This window comes from Gekko japonicus, unplaced genomic scaffold (genome assembly GCF_001447785.1).
Source record: "Gekko japonicus isolate JY-2015 unplaced genomic scaffold, Gekko_japonicus_V1.1 scaffold3326, whole genome shotgun sequence".
Classification (NCBI taxonomy): Eukaryota; Metazoa; Chordata; class Lepidosauria; order Squamata; family Gekkonidae; genus Gekko; species Gekko japonicus.
Window position 1 is genome coordinate 76,384 of NW_015172649.1, and position 16,358 is coordinate 92,741.

Genomic DNA, 16,358 nt, shown 5'->3' on the forward strand with positions numbered 1-16,358 from the left:
CTCCCTCCCTCCCACACCGATTTCGCACGTGCTGTTTCCACCAGCCCAAGTTCTTCTGGCAAACCAACCGCAAAGCTCCAGCATGGGAGGATGAATCCAGCTTCTCCCTAAACTTCCCCCTCCTCTTCCTCCATCCATTCCCAAGCCTTTCCAGGATTCGCGTCTCTGTTGGTTTTAACCCCTTCTATGGCCAACAAGCATTCGTTTTCTCTCTCCCCCTCCCTCCTCGCTCTCTCACGAGGCTTTGCCCCTCGGTCACGCCTTAGTTTTCGCCGGTGCATCTTGTCAGTTTCACATCATTTGCATCGGAGCCAGGTTTGCAGCTATTCGCCCCGCATCTGAGAGATCCTCAAATTAGCGGATTTTCCTATTGCCTCGAAGGGAATGTTGCCCTCCCACCTTCCCTCCTCCACCTTTTCTCCGCCCTTTCTCCCCTTTCTCCACGCCCAGAGGCCAACCCTCCCTTTAAAAAAAAAAACAATGGCGTCGTTATATCGTTCTTTCAGGACTATGAAAGGGACGTGGACCACGCCGCACAGCACAGCACTTGAATGGCGTGTGTATGTGGGGTGGTTTACCGGCAATTGGTTTTTAGGGTTTTTGAGGGTGCTTTTGTAAGCCAGGCGTGGGTGGCTGGAACAACCGTGTAGGGGTTTTTTTTGTGAGTTACTTCCGTTTACAGTTCTGAGCATGGCATTTCATTGCAGCAGTTCTCCTCCATCCCCCATCACATTCTCTCCAGCCAAAGCTGCGATTGGCCTCTTCATCAGGGATTTTGGGGGAGAAACTGGGGAAGGAGGAAGACAGTGTGAGATCTACACTAAAAATTATGCTTAGATGCTTAGATGGGGACGGCTACATTAGCCGCTGCGCAAGGGAGCGATGGTCATTACTATAAATAGTATCGTTATATCGTTCTTTCGAACGGAGAACCTGCGGCGAGGGGGGAGGAAAGGAATTCAAATGGCGGAAATCATTCAAGGGCCGAACATAAAGCATTAATTCAGGAATCCATTTTGTTTTCGGTACCGTGCTAAACAAAGGACATGACTTTACTGCGTAGGGGGGCGTCATCAAGGCAAGAGTAGTGCTTCTCGGCCAATCAATGCGTGCCTGGACACACTGCTGACCAATCGTTTTAAAGGGTCAGTGGCGGGAAACATTGCATTGGGGGGGGGAGAAGGACCTCCGGCACCATTTTCCTTAAGTACTTCAACTGGACAGTGGCGTGGGAGCGTCCTTGCATTGTTCAGCAATGATAGGCAGCCGCAAGACCGGAGTGAGAGGCGTTTCTTGGCGCGAAAAGGAAAACATACTCGCTACAGTTACTGAGGATCGTTTTGACGAAGAACTAGTGACTATAAACCACGATGATCTTAGAACATCGACACTGCCTACGTTTGGTGAGTGCTTAGCCGTTACCTAGGGTGGGTCGGGGAAGTGGTGGCTGTCCTTCAAGTTTACATTGCTTTTTATTCCTTAAACAGCGATACCTTCCAGCTCCAGAGACAGCTGTGCAGAGACCTATGATTCTCAGGACACAAGAACCGAAGATTTCTCACAGCGTGCTTCCACAGGAAGGGGTGAGTGAATCATTTACTGCTGGGTGGAGGAGGACATGGGCTGCCATCACAACCGTACAAGTCCGTGCTGATCAGGGGGTGGGAACCCAAAGTCCTGGAGGGAAGGACTCTAGCCCCAGCCTAGAACCTCCTCCCCTACACTGGACCCCGGTAAGAAGAAAGGAAAACCGGTTTTGGGGGGGGGGCCCCTCCGCTTCACTCCCCACATCAAGCCGCCTCCCGCAAGCGTTAGGGTACAGGGGTGGATTCCTGCCCCCTTTATCCACAACCAGTACCCCAAAACCTTTTAAATTTTTTTATAATGCTGTCGTTACATCGACCTTTCGGGGCTATGAAAGGGAAGCGGACCGCTCAGCATTTGAATGATGTTGGGGGTGGTGGTTTCCCAATATTTTTTTAAAAAAATTGGCGGTTATGGAAGCCGGAAAATGCGGTGGATCAAGTGGGAAGGTAACAGTGTTCCGTGTGCATTGGTGTCCAGTCATGCGGGCCGCATGACCACGGAAACGTCTTCAGGCAGCGGTGGCTGTTCGGCTTTGAAAATGAGATGAGCTCCGCAACCCTAGAGTTGGATTCGCCTGGCTTTCCAGCAAGGGATACCTTTCCTTTACCTATGGAATCCAGGCGGGGGGAGGCTCTTAGGAACAGGATGTTGGGGGGGGGGGTTTCCCTATTTTTGTTTATTTTAAATTGGCGGTTATGGCATCCGGTAAATGGGGTGGCTCAAGTGGGAAGGTAACAGCGTTCCGTGTGCATTGGTGTTTAGTCATGCTGGTCGCATGACCACGGAAACGTCTTCGGGCAGCGGTGGCTCTTCGGCTTTGAAAATGAGATGAGCACCGCAACCCTAGAATCGGATTTGCCTGGCTTTCCAGCAAGGGAAACCTTTCCTTTACTTATGGAATCCTGGCGGGGGGAGGCTGACAGGAACAGTTGTGTGGTGTGTGGTCAATTCAGAAAGGGGTTCAGCGGATTTGTTTGGTAGCTAAACCCTCCTTTGTCCTCATGCGGCTAACGAGCAAGGGAAAGGGGGCTCGTTAAGTATCCGCCTAGTTCTGCGGGGCGGGCGGGGGTGGTTTCCCTGCATGATTCTTTAATGGTGAATCAGGAAGGGGGGGGAGCCACAGGCGTGGGTGATTTGCTGACCGGGAGACAGCACGGTGGGAGGATAAATGTGTTTGGGTTTTTTTTTTGACCACTGGCGTTAAGGTAGTCAGCATGTCATCATCATCATCATTATTTATTACGGTCAAAGACCCATCAAACAGCATACAGGATCAAAAAAGCAAACCCAGGTTACCAAAACATTACAGAGAGGAGACATCATAAAGAGTATTAAGGAGGAGCTTGCGCTTTGCAAATGCAATAAAAAGAAATTTAGCAACATTTCTTGATATTGCAATGGATTTGTCCTCCAATAAATATTTCAGCACAAGTTCCTCAGAATGAATTGCTAGTTGTCCTTGGACCCTAAGTGACCTTAATATAGGTGTAATTAAGAGGGCTCTTTCTTCTGCATAATAAGAGCAATAAAATAAAATATGGGGGAGGGTCTCTATTGACTCAGAGGAGCATGAACAAAGTCTCAAATGCCTTGGGATACGTTGAAATCTTCCAGAAAGAACTGCCGATGGAAAAGCATCAAATCTGGCTCTGGAGAAAGCCCATCTATGATTTGGGTTGGAGATATTAGCTAAATATTGAGGAGTGGTCATATAAATTTCGGGTTTCAGAGATTTATAGAGCGGCGGAGTTGCGGCGTGAGTCGTTTGCAGCTCAATATCTCTGAGACGTTGAGTGTCAGCATGTCATTTCAAGGTAGTCCAAGAGCGGGAGTGAGAGCTTTCTAGCGGCGTCTGAAAGGAAAGAAGAACGCTGGTTAGGTTCGGAAGCCTCTACCCGTGGCCCACGTAAGGAAACGATTGAGCAGTTTTGTCTTTAGCAAGGCTCCTTTAGGTTACAGTGATCCCACGCTCAGCCCTCTATGTACTTTCTGTGGTTTAGATATGAATATCAAACGCCCCCTAGGAAGTATTTTCATTCCCCAACCCCCCTTGCGATGAGAGGACACAACTTTTCGTGTAAAAATAAAGCAGCTTGCCTCGTTTGCATACCATCCCGTCATGCAAACGTGGCTTAAGGGCAACGCTGACCGATAATATCACCATTACCAACTTGCATGCTATAGACCCAGGCGATGCTTGGATGTTTGCTCTTTAAATGTGTGTTATGTGAATGTAACCGAAGCCATCTCTGCGACCTTGGCCACAGCCTGCTCAACTAGTGAGCCTTGCAGGAGAGACCGTGGCCACAGCTGGAGGAAGCAGGGTAAATTTTACTGGAGACACGAGCTCCCCAGAGCTATGCTTGTCGCCTTACCTGTATTACCTATCATAAATTTGCTCAGGCGGGCATACAGACATACACCCCAACTACCATACACCCCAACTTCCACAACTGCCATCCTACATATGGCCTGTAGTTGCGAACACCCCCAAGCCCTGGTTTCTAAATGTCATGGGTGAAAGTAGCAGAATGTACTGATCTGGGCGAAGGACTGATTTTGCTGTCTCTACGGGTCCAGTCATTCATTAATTTCATGCCACAGGTCCCACTTTTACTTTGAAAGTATGTTATACTACCACTGGTAAAGGTGCTAAATTTGATGTTATCAATGTTGTCTCCTAACCAACTTAGGGAACTCGGGATTGAGTGTTGCAAGTGATGGTGACATTGAAGATCACATAGATGGATGTGAGCAGGAAGAGATGTCTTCGCATAACACAGGTGTGTGTTTAGCTGTCAATTAGTTTATAAGTTCAGCTCATCAGGGCTGGCGGGTTGATTGGATTGTTGTCCAATTTGTGGATGCGTTCAATTTGGTGGTCTACTTCCTCACTGTATAACACTGCCTTAACAAAGTTCTGCCACATTATGTCCACATATATATTATACTTCCAATATATACTACAGTCCTTTAAAAAGAAGTCATTCGGACACATTATCACACCTTATTAACCCACCCAGATGTTGGGTGTGTTATGTTTTCAACTACATATTATAAACTGTATTCTGACATAATGCTGCCACTAATTGGATAACATGTGTTCTCTGTCTTTTTCGGCAACATAACTCTTACAGATGGAGTCACTGAACATGACAGGTCTTCAGGCAGTGAACAGGCACGCAAGGAGGAAAAGCGTGCGAATGAGGCACAACGTGTACGGCGCGTGGCTCTGCTTAATGACGTGGCGATGAAGATGCTTGAGCAGGGCACCGCCGAACACAAGGAAATCATGAAGTTTCTTGGTGACTGGGAGGAACGCAAATTCGAGTCAATGAAACATGAGAGCCAACTCGATAGGCATTTGCTCCAGGAGACAATGCAGCGTAATGCTGATGTCTTAGCGATGGCGGTCGACAGCATAAGACATCTAACAGAGGTGATATCAGGTACGCAGTCAATCGCTGGGACAAAAGCTAATCCCTGTACATGTTCCCCAACTACTGGCCCCAGGACAACCTCACCCAAGGGCTGGTGTGCCGCAAAGCAAATGAGGGACAACAGTGATTCCGAGCCTGTTCCTGAGGTGCTTGTGCAGGACACACCGGAGGAGAGTCAGAGCATACTCTTCAACAAACCCAAGAGTGCTGAGAGCAGTGGCACAGGTGGGCGGGGGGAAAAAAGGGCATGTGTAGGCAGGGAGCGTGTATTTTTTGAGCCGTGACAGATTGCGGTGATGACCTGTTCAATACTGAACTACCCCCGCTTTGGTATAGGGCTGATACTCATTCCGAAATGTTTACTTTTCAAGTACTGTAACTTTTCAGTTCATCAGTACTGTGCTTTGTTTGGAAATGGTTGTCTGTTATGTGGCTGTGTTATCACAATCTACCTCTATGTTTGACATAGCTAACCGTTGTTAGCTCACTGTTTAAAATGGGTCGCAGTGTGCAATTTTCTGACATTGTTTCATTGACAACTGACAGTTATAAGCGTAAGTATGAAGACAATCTCTTTCTCTCGTGACTGCTGTGTTGTCGAAAGAAACGTGCAAGCATAGCAGTAAACAACTAATGTATTTATTCATGTTGATAATTTCAAAATAAAAAGTCTGTGACACTGTTTTAAGTGAACAGTAACTTTATTTTAACAAATCTGAAAAGTCAACATCTTAGGTACTACCCTCACCCACCCGCCTCTGCTCGTCGCTCTCCCTAAATTCCCTCCACTCCCTTTCCATGCGTTTAATCCGCCTCTCGAATGCGTCCATCCGCCTGGAGAAAGCGGCAACTGCATGCAACCCAAGAAGATTGGATGGTTAGTGCAAAGGGCAAAGGTTGCATGCATTAGTTGAACACAGTACCACACGTCACATCCATGCTCATTTACTCACATGTTGTCTTGCACAGTGTCTCCAACCGGCTGAATGCCTGTGCAAAGTTTTCTCCCTCAGCACCCGATGGTAGACCTGGTGCTTGGCTGCCTGAGGGCCCTAAAGAGTTGATGTAAGGGAGAAAGGGATATTACTTCGGGGCAGTTAACTCAGTGCACCAACCGCTCCTCACAGAGCATGCTCAAGGTACTTGGCCAACGCATACGGCATCTTCCACAGAAGACAAGCTGAGTAGGCCACATAGTGAACCCATCTATGCAGTGGCCAACAGACACGTTAAGAACTGTAATGTCAGTGGCTCACAAAAGAACACCAGAGTTCAAACTGTCTCACATTTCATATATGGCAAATCAACATATCAACAATCCCAGAACTCTATAGAAACATTTCAGGCAACATGGTTCCCAGTTGTTCAATACCTTGCAACAGAAGAAATCATTCCGAGAAATGAACACCTCAAGGACTTGCTTCACTTCTGACACTGGTGTTGATACCTGCGACAAACTTGTAAACAGACAATCTATTCAGCCATGCACATGATTCGCTGTACAGTTGTTGTATAACGCACATTTGCAATTCTCTCATGTATCTGTTGTTAACCTGTTTTATAAGTAAAAAATAATAAAAAAATTAAATAAAAAAAAAAAACTGTCTCACATACATCCGATTCCCCAAACAATCTACTGCATCACAAAATTACCGGGCTGGACATCTACTTGGGCTGTTGACGTTCCCGGTCGATCCTCCCCAGTTTCCACAGGGCGGCCCAGTGTCACTGTTTGCAGTGGTTGTCCTTGCCCCTCACTCTCTGCGGCATTGTCGTCTGTGGAACAGCATTAGCAGTTAGGTTTACATGCAGTGGGGGTGGCATAACAGCAGGTAATAACTGTCAGATTCATTCTGCAGTACCTGAAGGTGCTGGTGGGCTGATGGCATGCACCACCACCTCCCCCGCTTCCACGCCAACCGGCGGGTCTTGTTGCACCTCACGTGGCTGCCTGTGCCTGGGACGTGCGTCTGCTGCAGTAAAGGAAGTAGTGATACATCTTGAAGGATTCTACTCATTCCCTTGTTGTCATTCACATGGAGATCATTGACATTGCTGACCATTCAGAAAGTTTAACGGCTATGAACGGAAACTTCATGTATCGTGAATACATGCCAAGCATAATCTGAGAACTTAATTCATTTCATTAAAAAGCAGATATGGTGCTGGGTGCGCTGTTCACAGACATAACGCACCCAGATAATGGTGACTTAAGTCTTTCATCTTAAATGCTACTCAAACCAATGCTTAATGTACAATAAACCATCCTCACATGTGTGTTGTCTGTAGACTTGTAAATCACGGCAAGTGTGCGTTAATGCATGAATTAAAACAGTCTGCTTTTGATCATATGAAACATAACTGAAGTCCTCGGTGGGCCAATGTTGGTGAGCTCTACCATGCTTTGTTGAGGAAGGGTTCATCTTCTTTAATGCATGCCATTGTGCATGTGGATGTGTGTGATGACATGTTAGTTCATTAGACCCAGACCTCTCAGGTCACAATTAATGGTAGCCATGTGTTGAGTGTCACCCCAAAGAATTGTGTAGCCTGATTGCCCTTGTCAACAATCTGCTATGTGGGCGGGTGGGTTGTGTGGGTCTAGCTAAAGATTAACTATTATGCAATGTTCACCTTATACAAGGGGGATATTCTGTAAACACCACAATCCTTACCCCAAGGTACCATTGTAAGTTTACTCCACTCTACTATAAACCGCTACATCTAATGAAGCCCTGAGACCAGCCCCCCCCCCCACGCCACTCACTCTCACCAGCATGATGACGATCCTCCCATCTAGGTCGTCCTGCAGCCTCCCAAAGCTGCACCATCTTGTCATGGTAGGCAGTCCGCCCGCTTAGCCGCGGAATGCCCTCCCATGCCTCCAGACTGGCCATGAAGTCGCACCGGAGCCGTTTAAACTTCGATCGGCATTGATTGGCTGTGCGACAGTACCCTCGCCTCGTCATGCATCTGGAGATGGCCTCATAATAAGGCGTATTCTCCAGATGCGTGCTTGCCATGAGTTCGCCAACATGCCCCGAACGGGCAACAAGATCAAGGAGGAGTTCTACTTTCTCGCTTTGCCAATAGCATCAGCATTTAGTAAATGACATTTGTTGCCCTCTGAACTTTGCGTTATAACGAAACATCACTGTAGTGATTGTCTAAAAAAAAAAAACCTTCCCGATTTCTGATCCTATGCAAACGACACCTCCAATAGAATTCCAGCAATCGTTGAAACACCCAATCCGAATTGCTCACCAACTTCTCTGTATGTGTTGGTGTTTGCCAAATACCATATTGCAGCCGCTACACGCTTCATGGGGGTAACTGGCGACCGCATGTTTGTAGTTTTGCGCTCCAGCGCGGGAGTCAAAACCGACACGATTTCCATAAATGTTCCACGGGTCATTCGGAAGTGCATCAACCACTGCTCATCACTCCACACTCCGAGCACGAATGTTTCCCACCAGTCCTTGCTTTTTGGGAAAATCCAATAGCGTTTTTTAAAACGCAATCCGGCAAGCATATGCCACCGATGTCTCCTTCGGCAGGAGGGATGAACGTGCGCGCTAAGCTCACCCTTTGTCATCAAGGCCGTTGAAGAGCAGGGACCGCTGAGAAGGCAATTTCTTCTCCTGGATCGCCTGATAAAAACTGCCAAGCAATTCAGAGTGGAATCCACACACATCAATATCACCTCAAGCAATGAGCAGACAGCAGCGAGGGCTTTCTTCCGACCGTCATCCATCCTGGGGAAATGTCTCAGGGCTGAGATGCTCAAAATGGAGAATCCCCAGAACTTCTTTTAAAACTCCCCGCTCAAAGGACACAGACCACCAATCAGAATGCTGAAGATTTGCCACATGATGCTCCCTTACCACCATTGTTTCGTAATAACGACGTAACGTCACTGAGCATGCGCCAAAAAATATATATATCAGGGGGCGGCGGATACGGCTGTTTTTGGAACCGAGAGGCGAGGGTGGGAGGAGGTGAATTGCAGGAAACCACTCCCAAAGGATTCAATGTGAAATGAATGACTCGAGGCACGAGCGGGGCAGACAGGCTTGAATTCCTTTCATTGTGAAATCGAAAAAAAAAGCTACGGAGCAGGAAACTCCGGAGGAAACCAGGCGCAAGTGCCTCGTGAGAAATCGCCCTAAGATTCAAGTGGGGTAGCTGTGTTGGTCCGAAGCAGCAGAACAAAGTTTGAGTCCAGTGGCACCTTTAAGACCAAGGAAGTTTCCTGTGCATGCACACTTCTTCAGATACATTGAAACAGACTTCATCAGTCATTACATGTAGGTAGAGAGAGGGTGGGGGAGGGTTCATTGCCAGGAACATATAGTTAGAGTCAAGATGCATAAGTCACTGAGTGATAAATATAGCTAAGAATGGATTACAGTTGCCTCCTGGCAACTACCCCCCCCCAATCTCCAGGAATTTCCCAAACTGTAGGTGGCAACCTCAACCCCGGGTATCTCACCCAAGAAAACCTGAATCAAGTTTACACCTTAATATCCAAAGTGAGAGATACAGTAAAGATGGTGCGGAGTTGTTTTCTGTTGCCCCAGAAGGTCGGACCAGAACCAACAGGTTGAAAATAAATCAAAAGGGTTTTCGGCTAAACATTAGGAAGAACTTCCTGACAGTTGGAGCAGTTCCTCAGTGGAACAGGCTTCCTCGGGAGGTGGTGGGCTCTCCTTCTTTGGAGGATTTTAAACGGGCTAGATCACTGCCCCCTATATAGGGGGGCAGTGGCTAGATGGCCATCTGACAGCAATGCGGATTCTGTGAACTAAGGCAGATCATGAGCAGGAGGGCAGGAAGGGTTGCCTCAGTTCTTGTTTCTTGTGGCCCTTTCTTACACGCCCAGGGAAATGCTGATTGCCACACTGGGGTCAGGAAGCAATTTTCCTCAAGGCCAGTTTGGCTGGAGATCCTGGAAGTTTTTTTGTCATCTTCTGGGCATGGAGCAGAGGTCACTGGGGGTGGGAGGTGTTTGTGAATTTCCTGCATTGTGCAGGGGGTTGGACGAGATGACCCTGGAGGTCCCTTCCAACTCTATCATTCTATGATTCTTAATTTTTGTGTGTGTGATAAATAAATATACTATGAGTCTGATCAGACAGCTCTTTAGATCCGCGCGAGGCACGATTGCCTCACGGATCTAAAGGTAATGTCCAGACACAAACATCTGGGAAATGTCCCTCTTCCGTGTGCATCCCGTTTTGCCGCGCTTCGGAGCTGTATTTAAAAGATAGCACTTTAAATCTGGAGTTTTCGGTTACCTGCGGGACAACTGCGGACTTTCACCCGTCTGATCGTTCCACCAGCATGCAATGCTCCCTTCGGGGCGGTCTGAAGTCAGACCATCCCAAGCAGGTGCCATTTTAAAAAATCTCTACACATGCGCGGATCGACAAGGACGTGCTGTGATGCCTATGTGCATGCGCAAAACTTTTTTTTAAAAAAAATACCCAGCGCGCACCTCCTTCAGTGGACGCTAACTAGACAATCCACAACGGAGGCAGCGATCCACGGGGGATGTCTGGTCGTGCTACGATGGATTTAAAAGATCGGGATAAAATTCAAGCTGGCATAATGATGGGATTAGCTGCCCGTCTGAACGCACTCAATTGTTACCAAATCTGGGTTGGGAGTTTCCTGGAAATTGGGAGGTGGGGCCTGAGGAGGGCAGTGTTTGGACAGGGGAGCCGACCTCAGTGGAGTAAAGTGCCACAGCGTCCACCCTCCTAAGGAGCCATTTTTTCCAGAGGACATGGTCTCTATCAGGGCTTTCTTTGTAGAAAAAGCCAAGCAGAAACTCATTAGCATAATAGGCCACACCCAACAGCAGGAACCATTAGCATATTAGGTCACACCCATGACAGCACAGCTCATTGGCACATTAGGCCACACCCCCGTGTTACCAGAAGTGTGGTCATCCAGCCACGCCCACCTTTTGCTTCTTATTCTGTTGACCTTGTTTGTTGTCAAAACCCAGGGCCTTTTTTTGGAGCAGGAACTCCTTTGCATGTTAGGCCACACACCCCTAACATAACCAATCCTAATGAGTTCATGCTGTTGGGTGTGGCCTATTATGCTAATGAGTTCCTGCTGGGTGTGGCTTTCCTGCCCCAAAATAGCCCTGGTCTCTATAGTCTGGAGATCAGGAGATCTCCAGGCCCCAACTGGAGGCTGGCTACCTCAGACAACGACCACCCCACAACACCTGGCAGAGGGATTGGAGGCTGTGGTGAGATGGTTTCCAAAGAGCAGGCTGAGACTGAATCCGATGAAGATGGAGGTGTGGCTGGGGGTGCCTCTGGATGGGGCACCACTGACACTGGCGCCGTCCCTTAAGAGCTTGGCCATGACAGTGGAGGCCTCCCTGTCCATGGAGGCCCAGGTCATGCCTGTCACTAGGCTGGCATTCTTCCATCTTCGCCAAGCAATGTTCCCTCTAAGCTGTGGAGTCTTGTGAGCAAGAATTCTACTTTGTGAGCTCCTGGCATTAAAGTAGTGAGCAAGCGATTTGGCTGCTGCATAAATCAGTTTGCTCTGGAGCCATCCCTTCCTGAGCTGAGTCATAAATGTGTGAGCCAGAGGCTAAAAAACTGTGAGCTAGCTCACACTAACTCAGCTTAGAGGGAACACTGCCGACAACTGGCTCCTTTCCTGCCGCACCCTGACCTAGCCTCGGTAATCCATGCAACGGTCGCTTCCAGATTACTCTATGCTGGCCAACCCTTGAGAGTGACCCAGGAAACCCAGCTGGTCCAGAACGCAGCGGCACGAGTCCTGAAAGGAACGCCACAGATGGCACATATAAAACCAGTGCTGCACCAGCTACACAGGCTTCCCGTGCAGTACTGAGTCAGGTTCAAGGTTTTTGGTATTGACCTTTAAGGCCTTGAGCGGTCTGGGACCAACATTGCCAGCTCTGGGTTGAGAAATACCTGGGGGTGGAGCCTGAGGAGGGTGGGATTTGGGGGCATAATGCCGTAGAGTCCACCTTCCAAAGTGGCCATTTCCTCCAGGCGAACTGATCTCTGTCACCTGGAGATCAATTGCAATGGTGGGAGATCTCCAGCTGCCACCTGGAGGCTGGCAACCCTAGTGAGCCGTGACTCAGGAAAGCTCCTCCTCTGCCAGATATCTTGTCAGGCTTTAGGGTGCTGCGGTGGCTCAAGTGGTTAAGACGCTGAGCTGCAGGCTGTGGAAGGTCGGTAGTTCAGCAGTTCGAGACCCGAGTGCGCCGCATGACGGAGTGAGCTCCCGTCTCTAGTTCCAGCTCCTGCCAGCCTAGCAGTTCGAAAGCAAGACATTGCAAGTAGATAAATAGGTACCACTTCGGTGGGAAGGTAAGAGCGTTCCATGCACCTTGGTGTTTAGTCATGCCGGCCACATGACCATGGAAACGTCTTCGGACAGCGCTGGCTCTTCGGCTTTGAAACGGAGATGAGCACCGCAACCCTGGAGTCGGACGCAACTGGCTTTCGAGCAAGGGAACCTTTACCTTTACCTTTAGGGTGCTCCTGGACCCTTGTTCTTTTCTACTGCTACAGACAGACTAACACGGCTACCCACCTTGATCTTAGTTCAGATCAGTAACTCTTACAGAGATGCAACTGGTAGCCTCCTCTGAGGGTGGTTATGAATACTGTGTCTGTACACGTTAACAGACTGAGAAGTGATTATTGGAAGCTCCTCCCCTGCCACAAATTTTTGTTAGTCTTTAAGGTGCTACTGGACTTTTGTGCTTTTCTTATTCTCATACTTCAGGTATTGCTGTCCAAAGCCTTTTGGAGATCCCTCTGCTTTCTTTTTTCTTTAAGTTGGTCAGCCCCATAAAATGGGTGGGGGGGACTTACCAACCTTTTTTGTAAGAACCGGAAGAGCTCTCCAGAGGGTTTTGTTCTGAAGCAGACCACCTGCCAGGAGAAAAGCATGTTGGGGGGAGGGTCAGTTTGCCTCTGCAGGTGGGGCTTACCTTAAGTTACGAGGACTTCCCATTGTGGTGAAGGGCACCTGAGGGAAGAGGCCAATCACAGAGTATCTTCACACACAAAGGACCCAGGGCTTTAAAAGACTTGGTAGTGCTGAGATCAGTCCTTTGTTCCAGCAGACAAAGAGCCAGACTTCTTGCTCAGGTAAAATTGCCTTTTGTTTTTCCCCCTCCCCACCTCACATGGGGTGGGGGAGAGAAATACTGTGTAGTTTTCTCTGTTACTTAGCTAAAATACTTTCAACTGGGGTAGCATTTCATTTGGAAGGCATTGGGTCAAACGCTAGATGGCTTTTAAAAGTGTATTTCTCGTTTGCAGGGAAACTACCTGCCCCCCAAAGAACGCATCATGTCTGCAGGAAGCTCCCCAGAGCATCTTTCAAAGCAGTCAGGTATCTCCTTGTACATGAAAGTGTTAGTTTAGGTGACTAAAGTGCATTTGTCTGTGTGGCCAGGTGTTTTTTCTTTAGACTGCAGTTTGGGGGAAAGAGGCAACACCATGCTTTTACATTTTTTAGTATTGGGCTTGGAGGCTGGGTTAGCAAGTTCCTGGAGATTTGGGGGTGGAGTATGGGGGGAGACCTGAGCAGAGTCTAATGCCAAAGACTCTACCCTCCAAAGCAGCCATTTCCTCCATAAGAACTCAGAGTGGTTGTAATGCTGGGAGATGTCCCAGAATCCCCACCTGGAGATTGGCAGCCATATAATAGGCTTCATTTATGCCACTGAGGCCTGGGGTCTTGCGTTTTATCTTTAGACAGCAGTTTGGAGGCATGGAGTACAATCGTTGTTGTAATTTTACACCATGGGTCCAATGCACTCTTTTTAAAAATGTTGGCCTTTTTGTTGATATGCTTCCAATATCCAGGGCTTACAAAGTTGACCTTGAGTATGTTACGTGTATGGAGCACAAGGAGTGGAAGTTGGGGAGGAGAGGGACCTCAGCTGGTAGGGTTGCTAAGCTCCAGGTGGGACCTGGAGATCACCTGGAATTACGACTGATCTCCAGTTCGATGCTCCCTCTAAGCTGTGGGGGTCTTGCTACTTTGTGAGCTGCTAGCATTAAAGTTGTGAGCGAACGATTTTGCTTCCGCATAAATTAGTTTGCTCGGGAGTGATCGTTCCTGAGAGAAGACAAAAATGTGTGAGCTGGAGGAATAAAAAACTCCGAGCTGGCTCACACTAACTCAGCTTAGAGGGAACACTGCTCGAGACTACAGACATCAGTTCTGGAGAAAATGGCTGCTTTGGAGGGTGGACTGTATGGAATCACACCATGCTAAGATCCCTCCCTTCCTCAAGCCCCTCCCACCCCAGGCTCTGCTCCAATAATCTCCAGGTATTTCCCAGTCTGGAGCTGGCAACCCTGTGAATGGGGTAAAATGCCGTACAGTCCACTGTCCAAAGCAAGCCACAGATCTCTCAGGGCTGTTCTCTGAAGGGCAGTTTCTGTCAGAGCTCTCTGAGCTCCACCTACCTCACAGGGTGTCTGTTGTGGGGAGGGGAAGGGAAAGGAGATTGTAAACTGCTCTGAGATTCTGAGTGGACGGCGGGGTATGAATCCAATCTCCTCCCTCCTCCTCCTCCTCTTCTTCCTCCTCCTCCTCTGGGGATCAGTAGTAATTCTTGGAGGTGCCACCTCGAGGTAGACAACTATTCATTAAGCTGATGGTGTGTGTGGCCATACATTTTTCTTTACACTACAGGGTTGTTGTTTTTTTGGGGGGGGGCATTTCTGAACTCCAAGTGGCCAATGCAGTCTGTTAAAAAAAAACTGTACAAAGTTTGAGTTAGATAAGCATATGGAGCAGAGGTCTCTGTAGTCTGAGGATCAGTAATAATTCTTGAAGGTGCCACCTGGAGGTAGACAACTATTCATTAGGCTGATGGAGCGTGTGGCCATACATTTTTCTTTAGGCTACAGGGTTGTTGTTTTTTTTTGGGGGGGGGGCATTTCTGAACTCCAAGCAGCCAATGCAGTCCGTTTTTTTTTTAAAAAAAACTGTACAAAGTTTGAGTCCACTGGCACCTTTACGACCAATGAAGATTAAAGCTGGGTATAAGCTTTTGTGTGCGTGCACACTTCTTCAGATAAAATATTTCAGAAAATAATGTTTTGGCATCCTGTGTTATTTTGGCTGGGAGAGTTTTCATTTGTAAAATGAATTGTCACATCACAGGGAGTGAAGACGGTCCTCAAGACCTTGTAGCACAAACCACTACTTGGCTCACCCAAAAAGAAAGATCACCCATGAACCTTTACAGTTGCGTTTCCGGAAACATCCTTCAGTCTGATGGTAAACGTAATGGGGAGGTTCATTTTTTTTAAATTCACTGTTTAACTAGTGAAAAACAGGGTTTTTAAAAACTATTTTACTGTATTTTATTTAGTTCAAGATAACCTCTCCCAAAGTGGTGGTGACGTTGAGGGTTCATCACCACCCCGCATTTGGAGCGGCAGCTCTGGAAGAAGAGATACATCTCCCAAGGAGACTCTCTCTAGTATCATGAAGCATGAAAACCTACAACCGGGTACATTTAAATATTTGAATTGTGCGAAGTTTTGTGGTGTTACCGACAAATGACAGCCTTTGGGAAGAAGGGGGAGTGTAGTTTTAAGAAACTGTGTGGGGTGGGGGGGTATCGTGTTATCTGGAAGGGTTAAAATGCTTGGGGTGACAGAGTTATAACTTTGTTCTTTTGAGATAGCCCTTCGCAGAACTAACGAGAATGCTGTTGGTTCTTCTGAATAATGGCTGCTATCGTTTTAAAATGCTGTGAGGGCCCAGTCCTGATCCAGCCTGTGGAATGGAGCTCTCTCTCCCCTAGGGCCTTTTCAAGTGCCGTAATTTAGGATTGCCAGCTCTGGGCTGGAGAATTTCTGGAGATTTGGGGGTGAAGTCAGGGAAGAGGAGGGTTTAGAAAGGAGCAGGACCTCAGCACCACCCTCCAAATCAGCCGTGATTTCCCCAAGGGGACCTGATCATCGCAGTCTGGAGATTAGTTGTTATTCTGGGAGATCTCCAGGCCCCACCTGGAGACTGGCAACCCTAGATAGCCACAGGTGGGTGCCAGCCCCTCCGAGGGCCCTTTTGCACTCGAAAAAGCATGTGTGGGAAGAGCTCCATGCCATGGAGCTATTCAGGATCAGGCCCTCACAGCAGTTTAAAATGACTTTATAACAGCGATGGAGAATTTATGGTGGTCACAAGCTCTCTGTGATGTTTAGCTTGGCTTTTGTGTCAGCAGAGGTCCATGAATGGCTATTAGCCACGGTCTGGGGCAGTGGTGCTCTGTATTCCTGATGCTTGGGG

The 16,358-nt window shown here is 48.0% G+C and overlaps 1 protein-coding gene across 1 annotated transcript; it reads left to right on the top strand.

Annotated features, from left to right (window-relative positions):
- Nucleotides 1-767: 767 nt before the first annotated feature.
- Nucleotides 768-5,393, top strand: LOC107119263. The gene is made up of 4 exons (XM_015421730.1): nucleotides 768-1,403; nucleotides 1,488-1,583; nucleotides 4,281-4,370; nucleotides 4,725-5,393. The coding sequence occupies exons 1-4, from the start codon at nucleotides 1,256-1,258 to the stop codon at nucleotides 5,309-5,311; spliced, it is 921 nt and encodes a 306-aa protein (XP_015277216.1). The 5' UTR covers nucleotides 768-1,255; the 3' UTR covers nucleotides 5,312-5,393.
- The last annotated feature ends 10,965 nt before the right edge of the window (nucleotides 5,394-16,358 follow it).

Bases quoted from the DNA above. Each gene is read 5' to 3' on its own strand.
- LOC107119263 (XM_015421730.1), top strand. From the start codon at position 1,256: ATGATAGGCAGCCGCAAGACCGGAGTGAGAGGCGTTTCTTGGCGCGAA. The intron at 1,404-1,487 runs GTGAGTGCTTAG...TTCCTTAAACAG, and splicing joins ATCGACACTGCCTACGTTTG to CGATACCTTCCAGCTCCAGA. The intron at 4,371-4,724 runs GTGTGTGTTTAG...TAACTCTTACAG, and splicing joins GATGTCTTCGCATAACACAG to ATGGAGTCACTGAACATGAC.